Source organism: Canis lupus, chromosome 25 (assembly GCF_048164855.1).
Source record: "Canis lupus baileyi chromosome 25, mCanLup2.hap1, whole genome shotgun sequence".
Lineage (NCBI taxonomy): Eukaryota > Metazoa > Chordata > Mammalia > Carnivora > Canidae > Canis > Canis lupus.
This window is the reverse complement of record NC_132862.1, coordinates 1300401-1313494: the sequence shown is the minus strand read 5'-3', so window position 1 is coordinate 1313494 and position 13094 is coordinate 1300401. Positions and strand designations below refer to the sequence as shown.

Below are 13094 nucleotides of genomic sequence, written 5' to 3'. Positions count from 1 at the left end.
TGTCCTTACCCCTACTTCGCCTCTACTGTAAATAAACCCTGAGCCAAAGGGCTCATCCGTCTCCTTAAACAGCCAGTAAACTTTATATGACACAATATCTAATAGTAATTTATTGGGGAGATATTGTAAATTCCAACGGTTTTAGTTAATAAAGGAGCTAATTAAAGAGGGACTGGCTGTGCTTGGCCAGCTGTTGGCGAGAAGATAATACATCTGGGGAGGGGGGTGCATGGTGCAGGAGTGCCTATGTGCGGGTGTTTTTGGTGTGGCTTTTCTCCCTCTTGCCCGGGTCGGGCGTCGGGCGGTTGGCTTAGTCTCTGCATTCTGCATTGGGTTTTATATGATATTAAAAAAAAAAAAAAAAAAAAAAACAGAATCCAGGGTCTGTTTGGTGTTTGGTCCCCCCACCCCCACCCCAGTGGGGAAGGGGGGAGCTGGAGCCGGTGCGGGGTGGGGGGGCCTCGCTGTCCCCACCCATCCCCCCCGGCGGCGGCGCCCACGTGAGCTGGATGGCCAATGGGTGGCCGGTGCAGGTTTAACTATGTTTAATGTCAGATAGCAATAAAGTAGAAGCTGCCGGTCGGGCCCCGCGGAAATGGGCGAGCATAATCTCCTGAATCCCGGGTTTGTGGGGCCGCTGGTGAACATCCACACGGGGGACACGTTCTACTTCCCCAACTTCCGCGCGTCCGGGGCGCAGCTGCCGGGGCTGCCGTCGCTGTCCTACCCGCGCCGCGACAACGTGTGCTCGCTGCCCTGGCCGTCGGCGGAGCCCTGCAATGGCTACGCGCAGCCCTACCTCGGCAGCCCCGTGTCGCTCAACCCGCCCTTCGGCCGCACGTGCGAGCTGGCGCGAGTGGAGGACAGCAAGGGCTACTACCGCGAGCCGTGCGCCGAGGGCGGCGGGGGCCTGAAGCGCGAGGAGCGCGGCCGCGAGCCGGGCCCGGGGGTCGGCCCGGGGGCCGCGCTGCTGCCGCTGGAGCCGTCGGGGCCGCCCGCGCTCGGGTTCAAGTACGACTACGCGGCCGGCGGCGGCGACGCGGGAGCCGCGCACGACCCGCCCTCGTGCCAGTCCCTGGAATCCGACTCCAGCTCGTCCCTGCTCAACGAGGGCCCCAAGGGCGCCGGCGCGGGCGACCCGGGCGGCTTGGCGTCGCCCTTACACCCCGGCGGCGGGCTCTCGGCCAGCGGTAAGGACCCGGGCCCGCTCTCCAGGCGCCGCAGACCCGACGGCTCGCGGGGCGCGCAGTGCAGGACCGAGCTGGGTGACAGCGCGGCGAGGGGCGCGTCCTTTAGGAAGGCGCAGGGGGGGGGGCGCCTGTAAACGTGTAAATGCCCCCATAAAAGAGCTGCGGAGAGCTCCCTATCCAACCCCCCTCCCGCAGGAGCTGCTGCAGGCTGCAAGGGGCAGGGAGCTCCGGAGAAGGGGATTCTGACCCAGGCTTCTCCAGGCCTGGGGGTGTGTTGGGGGGAGGACCCTGCTCTCTCCGGCCTTTGCACAGGCTCCGTTGCCTACTTTTTTTTGTTTGTTTGTTTGTTTGCTTTTAAGAAATGCCAGCAAGGCGGGTTTACTCTGCCCGCCTCCCTCCTGTCTGTCCCAGCTCATCAGGGAGCCTATCCCGGAGGATGTGAAAGGAAGGGGCCAGGATATCCGGGAGGAGAGGTTTGGGGAGAAGGGAGGGGATCGGGACTCTGAAGGCTCAGGAATACAGGGTTGAGGAGGCAAGGAGGGAGGGGTGAAAGGGGAGGAATGGAGTGATGAAGGGGGGCAGGAGTGGACGGGGATGAGGGTGTGTAGGAGGAGGAGGATGAGCTAGGAGAGCGAGGGCCTGGGATTGGGCTGTAGGCCAAGAGAAGGGCCGGGGAAGGACCGAGGGCACTGGGCTTGTCACCTCTTGGTCCTCTGGCCAACCCTGCCGGTTCGTCTCCACCCAGGCGCGCCCTGGTACCCGATCCACAGCCGCTCCCGGAAGAAGCGCAAGCCCTATTCGAAGTTGCAGCTGGCGGAGCTGGAGGGGGAGTTTCTGGTGAACGAGTTCATCACACGGCAGCGCCGGAGGGAACTCTCAGACCGCTTGAATCTTAGTGACCAGCAGGTCAAGATCTGGTTTCAGAACCGGAGAATGAAAAAGAAAAGACTTCTGTTGAGGGAGCAAGCTCTCTCCTTCTTTTAGAGGGCAAGACACGGGCACCCGCCCCGGACTGAGCCTGTCTCTGGCAGAGAGCAAGGGGGGCGCTGCCTGGGACACAGTCCCCGCTTAGAACGCCAGGCATCTCTGGCAGGCGCTCCCTGGACATCCTCTTGTCTGTTTTGTTTGTGGTTCCCTCCCACACACCCCCCAGCAGGCCCTGCCAGGTCCCAGCCCAGCCAGGGAAAGAGGAAGCCCGCAGCTGCAGACAGGGGATAGGGTCAGCGAAGGCTGAGGTGCTGGGGAGAGGCTGCTCTGCAGTGGGACTGGGGCATCGGGCCTCTGGCTGAGGACCTGGAGGAAAGGCAATCCACGCACCCTCCTCCCTCCCACAACTCTCCTTCCAGGGTCTTGAGTCAGCCAGCAGTGGGCAGAGGTGGGGACAGTGGAACCAAGGCTCCCCAAACTCCCAACAGTTGGGGTTAGGAGAGGAGGGAGCGAGAGTGGAGGATCGGTGGGGAGACCGGAAGGGGTTAGGGCAGCTCCGGGAGGGCAGGAGGAAGTGTGGGAACCTAGAGGAAGTCCGGTTCGGGAGAACAGAGTGATCGGCGATGCTCGAGTCCACAGGGGTCTGGTCCCCTAGGCCTGGACACCCCACAGGCGCAGACAGGCGGCTGGTGACCTGGCTGCGGACGGGGCGAGCGTCAGCCTCCCGGCCCCTCTGGGGCAGGCTGCAGGAAGAGTCTGGGCCCCTCTCCCCTGGGCCCTGCGCCGCGCTCACAGGTGTGCCTCCCTCCACTCTTCCTGCCGCCCTGGCGGCTGCGGCCCGAAGCCGGGAGCGTGAGACTGGGAGCTGGGCCGATCCGGTGTCCGGTGTAGCGGCCCCCCAGGGACCCCCACCCGGCCCTCCAGGAGGCCCGGGAGGCCGGGAAAGGGGCTGCGAGGCGCACCGTTGATTGGCCGGGAGAGTTGTTGGCAGCCGCGCGGCTCGGCCGATCCCCCCTTCCCGCTGGCGTTCACGGTCACGGCCGAGGCTGGCCCGGCATAATTTACGAGGCAGGAGGAGAATCTGCCCCTAAAGGGGCTACCGGCTACGGAGGCCCCTGCTCAGCCCGGCTTTCCCAGGCTGGTGACAATGAAGGAGGGGGGCGCTGATGCCCCCCCCCCCCGCCCAACTCCTTTCTCTCTTTCACCCCCCCACTCTAGCCGCCCCCCAACGTCGCCCTTTGTCTCAGGATCCACTGCCTCCAGGCCGGCGAGCCACAGAGTACCAGGACCAGAGCCAAAGGAGGGGCACATCCCCAGAACCGGCTGGAAGCCAGAGTGGCTTCTTCAGCCCAGGGCCTTTACCCATAGCGCCCTTCAGACCCCAGCCCCAGCCCCAGCCCAGTAGATCTAGGCTGGCTTAGGAGAGAGGGCAGTGAAGACGTGCGGCGCCCTCCTGCACCCCCTGTTTATCCCTCTGGGTGAGAGTCCCTCTACCTCCCATCTGCTGACCCACCCTTGCCAGGAGGAAGAAGATGAGAAGCAGGAGACTGATTCGAGCTAAGCCCAGCATGGACGGTGTGAACTGGCCTGCTAGCTTGGAGTTCTCCCTGCCGGGGAAGAGTCTCCCTAACACACCCTGGAATGGCAGCCCCCAGAGCCTCCCACCCTCCCACCAGCACGCAGCTTCAGGTCCCTGTACAGGGTTGTGCAGAGGCATGGGCAGACACAGCACAGCTGAGCCCAGCTCCACTCCCCCGGGGCCTATGCCACTCCCCTGACTGTACTTGGAAGCAGGCACCCTCTTGTACAGCCCCAAATACAGCCCTGCAGAATGGCCGTACAATCACTTGCCCTCATCCCCCACTGGGCACCTGACACCTTCCCCACTGACATAAATGTTTCACCTGTGTACAAGTTCTCAGACATCAGCACCATTCCAGCTGTCTGCACAATCCCCTGTGGGCTGGCCCTGGGTATGAGGCATCTCCCCTTTGCCTGGTCGCCCATGTACCCCTTTATGCAGCCCCTCCTGTGACCTTGTGGGCTCTGGGGTGCTGGATTCGAGCTTCACCACTCCAGCCTGACTCCCACAGCTTAGTGGAGGAAGAGACCAGAACACTATAAAAAGGGGTGGGGGTACAAAGATATGCAATATTCTTCTTCCTGTCGCTTTAAACTGACTTCCGTGAGCTTCTCTGTCAATCCGTGTCCAGTTCTCTGTGTCCGTTGCTCGTACCTAGTGTAGACTCTGTGGGTAGATGCCCTTCCCAGCTCTCTGTAGTGTGCCCTCCTATTCAAATGTCTGTCTTTAGCACGTTTTCCCTTTATATAGTCCTTGTACAGAGTTGCTTCATCATATTAATATTAATAATAATAATTAAAACATGACTGGATGACGATGTGATTTTTTTTGAGAAAGAATTTTAAACTGGGTCCCCACGCGTGGTCTCCTCTGCTCAGAAAGAATGGGATCCCCATTCCTAGCTGTTCCCCCACTTTACTGTCTCCAGCTCAGGTGAATAATAAAAATAATAAATGTATAATGATAAAGGAAGAACGGTGCAGGGGCAACAAAAATATACGAGCAACCAAGATCTGTTGATGAGCTGCCATCTCTAGTCCCAAGCAATTACTAGCAGAGAGAAAATTGGGGGATAGTAGATTGGGGGGGAGGAGAGGGATTGCTGAGGAGTCATGGGGCCATAAAAATACTGTAGACAGCCCAGAGGGTGTCTACCTTCAGGGCCAGAAAGAGGAAGCCTGAGCTGCAGGATCTCTGAGAAGTGAAACCAGGGTAGAGGCTGCAGCAGGTTGGAGCAGCAATGGCAAGAGTGCCCTGGGACATGGGGCAGGGGCTCGTGGAAGCACACTTCAGCGCCATGGTCTAACCCCATGGCTTCACTCTGAGAGCACATTTTGTGCATGCAAAATAACCGGGTAGGGGACTGAAGACCCCTTGGAGCTGGTGAAATAGGCTTCACCTCTCAGCCAGCAGCTCCCTTTGGGCCTTGCCAGAGAGAGGCCTGGGTGGAAGCCAGAGTCTGGGTTCCAGCAGAGCCTATGAGACCTCTGCACCTTCCCTTCACCCCTTCCTTCTGGATGGGACATCCTCCCTCTGCCTCCACCCTTGTGCCTCTGGTCCCTGAGTTTTCCTTTCTCACAGCCTGGCTCCAATCAGGGAGTCTCCTCCAGATTCCCCCTCCACCCTCCTGGGCCTGCTTTGGAATAGCAGGGGCCCCCACTGAGCCCAGCGTCCAAGCCACACCTCCTGCCTTGAAATCCTTCTCCCTCTCCCTTCCTTTCCTTACTCCTGCAAGTAGAAAAACTAACAAATTTAGATTGAATCCCGTCCTCCATTTGCTTCTAACACACAGCTTGTCTTGTGTAGCTGAGGGGTTTGGGCAGGACAGAGATCCCAAGCTCTGGGGGTCACTCATACAAAGCCCCTCTCCCCCCCCCCCCAGAAAACAGGCAAAGTTGGGGACAGGATAGCTTCTGGCACTCAGGAGGACTGGGTGGCCATGCCCAGGTCTGAATTAAGGTGGGGGGGGGGGGGGAGGAGTTGAATCCCAGTGAATCCAGGCCAGAGACTACCCTCTTCTTAAGACAGATCTGTACAGGAAGAATTAACAGTGAAGGCATTTCTGGCTTAAAAAAAAAAAAAAAGGAGGAAATTTAAGGAGGTCAGGAGTAACTGGTCTTTAGTTTATTCCCTTGATTTATTCCCAGAGACACTGCAGAATCTGAGAGAGAGGCAGTACCTTGTTGGGTGGTGTCCACATAGGTCCCAAAACTCAATAACTGGGCAGACTGTCAGAGAAGGAAAGACACTATAACCTCCTGCTAATGGTTGAAAACATATCTTTGGGTCTCTGGGCCAAAGAGAATGTCGTGATTGGAGCCTCAACTCAAGTACTCAGGCCAAGGCTGAACTCTGCATCTGGGCAGGCATCCTATCTATTTTGCAACTATTTGGTTCAAGCCCTCAAACTGCAATTTACTCCACGGACTTTAAAACAAAGAATCCCGTGTCTCTAATGGAGTCTAGAGGAGCATGGAATGGAGAGGATTATCTGGATAATTCGGGCAGACAAGGATTCCGCTGTTTTGTATCTGCCAGCTTATACCCCCCAGATGAGCTGCGTATCCGGCCCGGTTCTCCACCCAGTGCCACTCCACTCCGGGCCGCACAGACACAGCAGGGTATTTAGGGCCGCTGTGGAGCGGGCGGGCGGCGGGGAGGGGTGCGGGCCGCTGGGTCCCGGGGATGCTAATGCAGCCGGAAGCCCGGCGCGCGATCGATGGCTCAGACCCGGGGCGGAGCAGGGACCGCGGCCCCGTCTCCGAACAAAGCAACCCCCCGGGATCCTGGTTCCCGACAGGCCGGAGCCCCTGCCCATCCTCCCCGCCATTACCAGGAAGGCAGCAGCGGCTTTCCGGCCCCGGGCCGGCTCGGGAACCGCACCCCGAGCCCCGAGCCCCGAGCCCCGAGCCCCGAGCCCCGAGCCCCCGAGCCGGTCCGCGCCGCGGGCGCATGGAGGCGCCGCAGGCTCCGGCTGGCTGAGCGCGCGGAGGGCCGCAGGCGCCGGGTCCCGCAGCCGCGCATCCGCCCTCCCGCGCCGGCCTCGGTGCAGACGGGGCTGCCCGCGGGGAAGCGTCGCCCCAGCCCCGCACCCGCAGCCGCACCCGCAGCCGCAGCCCGCGCCGCGCCCGCCGCTCCGGGAGGCCCCAGACAAAGGCGCGGCGGCCGCTGGCGGAGGCGGCGCCGGAGCACCTCCGCGGCCAGGCCCCGCGCACAGGGCGCCGCGAGGTCGGCCCACCTCGCCCGGCCCGGCCCGGCCCCCGCCCCGGCTCCGGCTCCCGTGCGCCGCTGGGCCCCGCGGAGGGGAGACCCCGCGCGCCTCGCAGCCTCTGCCCCTGCCGCCGGCAGCTCCGGCCCAGCCCAGGGCCGCGGGCCCCGCCGGGGACGGGATGACCCCTGCTGGCCACAGCCGCGGAGGCCGCCGAGCCCCGCCCCGCCGGCCCGGCCCGGCCCCGGGCGCCCCGCGAGGGTGCGGGAGGCCTGGGAGGACCGCGGGGCCCCTCCGCTGGGCGCGCGCGGAGCCTCGGGGCCTGTGCCGCGCGGGGAGCCCGGCACCGCCGCCGAGCAGCTGCGCTCTGAGCCCGAGCCACTCCCGGGGCCGCGGAGCCGAGCCCCGGCTTGGGCAGCTTCCACCGCCCGGAGTGGACCACGTCCGGGAGGAAAGCTCCCTGCGAACGATGAAAGACCCGTAGTCCGTGTGCGGGGCGCCGGGAAGATGCTTCGGGAAATGCACACTTGGTACTGCCGGCACAACCAGCCTCTTCTAGCAGTCTAAAGTGCACACAGATCTCTATAGCACATGTCCATACGGGCACCGAAAATCTCTTTCTCTACAAAACATACATACAGAAGCACTTTTATTTGTACGGGAAAAAGCAACCTTCTGGGAAAAGGTTACACACAGCATGGATAAACACCACATGGAAAGGTTCATTTGCATGAACAGCACACTTGCATATATATGTGCTGCGCGGCGACTATACAGTCCTGCATCTATTTAGCTGCGTGGATGTATGCACTCCATAGGGCGTATGAAATTGTGCATGGAAAATGCATCCAAATCGTGTCCACCGAACAAGGAAAATACATCATCTTATTACATATGATGCACAAAGTGAATAAATATCATATTATTACATAGATGCACAAAGTGAATATCTACCCAGTGTATGAAAAAATATGTTGTGTAAGTTAGTTTGTTTACGTAGTGTGCGTGTACCAAATACATTGAATACATTCTTTGAGCTCACGTGTTTTTGTATTTATAATACACATTTATTTGGCTATCTTACAAACAGTAGCAGGAGGAAGTTCAGGCATTGGCAATGACAATCTCCATCGGCTGAGCCTCTTTTCTTTCTGTTTTTCTATTATTTCCATCTTTTAAAAACCCCTTCTCCGTCCACACTGATTATTTATATAAGTGGTCTCCCATCTCCATGTCTCTGACACATCTCTTGTTGAAGTCAGGGTCTATATTTAGAATCCCAAGTCCTGTTTGCAGCAGGATAATCAGGGCCTGTATGGAAGGAGCATTATATAATTAGGTTACCCCTGTGTCTCAGGACTTGTTCTTCTAGACCTAAGGTAAATATATTAGAGAGTCACTCTAGGCTGCCAGTTAAGAAAGAGGGAGAGGGAAGAGGGAAGTGCCGGCCTGGGAAGTTGTGTAACAGGCAGGCTGGGGTAAAGGCAAACTCCAGGTGTATGCCCGGCACTCTGGGTTCCTGAAAGCTGAAGTTTGTTTAAATTTTTAAAAATTGATCGCCTCTCGGCCTTTTGGCTAAGATCAAGTGAATTTTTTAAAAAAATGATTCTTTAAAAAAATCTCCAGTGGAGAAAGATGGCATGAAATAAAGGCTGGACCTCGCCTTCTAGGACCCTCTCAAACCCCAGAGCAGCCCCACTCCCTTGGGCCAACCAGGGAGAGGATTCCGGCCCACCCAGCTCCTCAGCCCCACCTTAGCATCCTTAATGTTGGCCAGGTCTACACAGGCAGCAGGAGCGGGTTGGCCCATAACCCAAGTTCTTCTCAACAAGATCCACTCCTAGCACTTTCAGAGAAGCAATAATAGCTTAAAACATTTTCTGACACTGAGCTAACTCTGTTTCCGCCCCGGGAAATTAGTCCCACTTGGGTCTTTCCTTAGGAGCTAAAACTCCGAGAGTACCTGACACACGCCTATGGAAAAATTCTTTGAAAGACAATGCACTCACACCCCGCCGAGATATTGTTTATGGGTTCCGTGTAGACACTGCCATATTTTACTGTCCAAAGGAATCAATTAATTAGAGCCTGGCCAGTGCCCGCGCCGGCCGCTGCTTGGCTGAGCGCGAGGCTGAGATAGATGAGCGCGGCTGGCCCGGCCTTGTTAACAAGCGTCCTCATAAAGATGCAGCTGATAAGGCGGCGGGGCGCCGGCCCGGCCTTGGGGCGCCCGCCACGGGGGGCAGCGGAGTCCCCGCTCCGCTCGCCTTCACCCAGTCTTCTCCCCTCTGGCGCCTTGGTGCTGGCACCCAGCTCATTCCCTCTCCGCTCCACTCCTCAGAATTTTCCCTCTTCCTCGTGGAGCCCCAAATTTTAAAAGAGATGTTTTTTAATAAAAATATGTCCACCTCTTTCTGTGAGTGCCTGTCTGGCTGTTCCGGGACCTGCTGCCGCCTCCTTTCCTTGCATTACTGCGCCTGCTTCCTTTTCATGTCTGGCGCTCTCTTCCCTCTCTGGCTTCGTCGTTGCTTTTTCCACCAGGTTGGTGCTGGCTCAGGCCCCAATGAGCTTGTAAAAAAAATAATAATACAAATAACCCCTGGTTATCTTGTGGCAGAGTTAACACCCCCAGATAAGCCAGACCCCATGAAAAAAAAAAAAAGCCAACCCTGGATATAATTGCTGGTTTGGGTTGCAACACTTAATTCTGTTTATTCTCACCAATGTGCATACTTAACGAAGAGATATTGGTATTAAAGGGCAGGGGGGAATTAATTTTACTTTTATAGTCATCTATTAAGAGCACAAGATGATCTGGGTTTCCTTTAAAGGGACCAAAAAAGGGGGGGAGGGAGCGAGAAAGAAAGGGAGGGGGAAGGGAGAAATATGACTGAAGGCGAACAAAGATCTTTGCCTGAAGAAACAATGTAACACTAGACAGAACTATAAAGTCTGGGAATGTAGCAACGCTGGACCCTCTCAACTTCCCCCATTTGGAATCCTGTCCCCTGCACTTCCTGCTGAAATCCTAATCCTGACCACACAGCAGTATTCAAGGAAGAATTCATGCAATTATCCGGATAATTGTGGGGAAAAGAGAGAAAGCATTTCCCTTTTATTGTCTCATCCTCTCCGCTGTGCAGAGGAGGAGGAGGGAGCTACATGGGATATGGAGGAAAAGGGGGGTCTCCCAGGGTCACCCTATGACTTAGAAGATGGCTACTCCTGAGCCAAGAGGGTCCTAGGCAGGAGCTTATAGGTGCTTAGAGATTAATAAGGCCTCAGGGATCCAGTTTCATTTTTCAAAATATTTGTTTGATTTTACTTTGTCTGTATAGACCTGCCTCATCTAGTATTGTAATTATCACAAGTAAGTGAATAATAGATAATTATAGGGGTGTCGATAATATCATTTATTTTATAGCCACACAAGATATGATTAGAGTCAATGTCGGAGGCTCTGTTGGAGCCTGGAAGGCAACGAGAGGCAAAGTAGAGAGGCCTGGTAGTCTTTCCTTTCCTATGGTTATGAATCTCCAGAAATCCCCAATTGTCTAAATTCTCTCTCCAGATATCTTAAGGGAAAGCTCTACATTTTCAGGGGTTGGCAGCTCGGAGAAGGGCAAACAGCAATTTGGTACTTAAACCTCCCCCACAGTCTCAGGGGCAGTAGTCTCCGTTCCCCCATGATGAAGGGCTTCACCCTCAGTTCAAGACTGCCAGGGTCACAGAGACTCGGCAGTTTAGGCCGGTGAGAGGAAGACAGGGTCTTACCAAAACCAAGTTCATTGTCATCCCCAAGTGGGCATTGGGTCCAGAATGAAGCCCCCTTTGATCCCAATCCGGTTTTCTTTCCTGGACCTCTCCCCCAGGGACACCTGGATGGGGGCAGAAGCCAGGCTAGGACTTGTGGAGGCTGGTTGGGATGGGGATGGGGGGGGGGGAAACCCTGAAAATATGTTTCCTTGTTTCTGGGATTCAGAAGACCAGAAGCCAGAAGCCTAGGGGGTGGGGGAAGGGAGGGAGGGAGAGAGGGAGGGAGAGAGAGAGAGATTGTGATAGAGAGCCAGGCAAGAGAGGGTCAGGGGAAACCATGAAGCAGGAAGGCAAGAATAAAAGGAATCAGTGAAAGAAAAGGGGCAGGAGGAGAACCCACAGGGAATACAGGAAGGAAATATAATGGAAAAGGTAGAAAAGGAAGAAGAGGAAATAAAAAGAAGAAAAAAGGGGGGTCATTTTAAAAGGATGTTACAAAGAGCAGGAGAGGAAGGAGGGAGACCGAGGCCGCGGCTCGCTCGGCCAGGCCGCCTGCAGCAGTCTGGGTGGGCGGGGGGCGCCACGACAAAGTGAAGGTCAAGTTAGCATCGTACCTTATAAGGAAGGCGTCGGTCCTCCATTTCAGCCTTTCTTTCTGCCAGGACGTGGCCGTAGCATTTCTAGTCTCGTAAACACTGGACTCTTTGGGGCCTTTTAGAAAAAATAAAGACCCTCTTCCTTTATTGGAGGTGCGCTCGGCCGGCTGGGGGAAGCAGCGGACAGAGAAGTCAACTAATGAAGACTCCGGGAAACTTTTCTCTCCTTTTCTCTCTCTCTCTGGCTCCGCTCCCGCCAGCTGGGGCTCCCTCCCTCCCTCCTTCTCTCCCTCCCTCCCTCTCTCCCTCCTCTCCCAACCCGACACCTCTTCTGCTCTCCGTATCTCCCTCCCGGTCTTCCCTGTCTCTCGCCACCGTCTGTAACTCTGGGATCTGTCTCTCCACACCCCCCTCCCCTACTGCTGACTTCTAAATTTGTTCCATTCCACCACGAAAGGAGCAGGAACGTAAGAATTGGAAAGAAAATTAGCCATCTCAAAGAAAAGTTCATTTACAGCCTAAATGTCTATTAAGATTTCCTTCTGAAAACCAGGCGGTAAACTCGGTAAGGAGGAGAAGTGAGGCAGCGCCAGTGGGGAGGGCTGGCGAGGTGGGAGCCTTGGATTTATTTATTTCTCAGGTCCAGAGGCGGAGAGAAGGGGGAGAAGCAGGCAAGTGAGAGAGAAGCGCTGGAAGCCGGCAGCCAGCAAAGGAGGCAGCGCGGGCGGTTCGGGAGAAGGGAGGCCCAAGGACGGGCGGCGGCCGCGACCTGGAGCCCGGGCCTGGGGTGCCCAGACACAAGCGAATCTCAAATCCGTGGGCCTGAGAAGTGGGGGGAGAGGCGAGGACCGCAGGAGGCAGGGAGGCCCCGAGGACGGCAGTGCCGCAGCCGGCCAGCCGCAGGGAGAGGGAGTTCCGGACCCGCAGGGCAGCGGCGACCCGGGGACAGCGGCGACCTGGGGGCGGCGGGGCGGGCGCCAGAGGAAGGATCCCGGAGCGCCATCCTGGATCCTGTCCCTGCAGGGTGGCACTGGGGGCGAGGGGGACAGCGGGGGACGGAGGGAGACAATCCAGCCAAGGGGGTCTGTGACGGACTCACCTCTTTTTCCTGGACCTGACAGCTTGTTTTCTCCTGCTCTGTGCCCACGGAGCCCTTCTTAGGCCTAATCGTGGTTTTTTAAGTGGGAACTCTAATGGCAGGGTCAGGGTGGGATGCTCAGAAAGCCATTCTGGGGACTTCTGGTTCAATCTGAAACTCCGCAAAACCCGAATTTTGTCACCTCCTCCCTTCTCAAGTGGAAACCGGCCTCGAGGACCAGTCCTCTCCCACTTTACCTACCTGGCTAAGGTGCCTAAGGGCTATAGGGACCTGCAGTAGGACCTGACACCCAGGTAGGAGCAGCGAGGAGCCCTGGGGCTGTCAGTGCCGCTCCCAGACCTCAGTGCCCAGAGCCTCCCGCCCTGCATTCTGATAATGAAAAACAAAGGGGGAGGACTTGATTATTTCTGATGGCATTAAAGGACCCAGGCTTAGAAAAACAGCATCTGACCCTGAGATCTAAGGTGATGGGTGTCTCCCCCACAGACATTTAATCTGGGCAGATGTCCTACTGCCTGAGCTCAAGGGGCCTTAAGGGGGTGGCCAGGGTGAGGACATTTGCTGCCAGAAAGCCCCAGGGAGGGAGCGGGAGGCCCGCTTTGGTATTATCTAGAGTTGTGTGGAGAATATTTTAAAAGGTCAGAATGAACTGGGGAGGCGCTTTCTGATGTCCCCCTCAGCTCTGGGAAGGGGAGCCCCGGAAAGGAAGGAGTTTCTGAGCTGGGGCATTTCCCCC

The 13094-nt window shown here is 57.1% G+C and overlaps 1 protein-coding gene and 1 long non-coding RNA gene across 2 annotated transcripts; one reads left to right on the top strand and one right to left on the bottom strand.

Annotated features, from left to right (window-relative positions):
- Nucleotides 1-595: 595 nt before the first annotated feature.
- On the top strand, nt 596-3241 carry HOXC12 (homeobox C12). The gene is made up of 2 exons (XM_072797527.1): nt 596-1190; nt 1936-3241. The coding sequence occupies exons 1-2, from the start codon at nt 596-598 to the stop codon at nt 2172-2174; spliced, it is 834 nt and encodes a 277-aa protein (XP_072653628.1). The 3' UTR covers nt 2175-3241.
- Nucleotides 3242-7692: 4451 nt separating this feature from the next.
- LOC140616771 (uncharacterized) lies at nt 7693-11526 on the bottom strand. Its single transcript, XR_012017135.1, has 3 exons — nt 11278-11526; nt 9316-9475; nt 7693-8218 (listed from the first exon to the last, which is right to left on the bottom strand). It is a non-coding gene; the product is annotated as an uncharacterized lncRNA (long non-coding RNA).
- Between the last annotated feature and the right edge of the window lie 1568 nt (nt 11527-13094).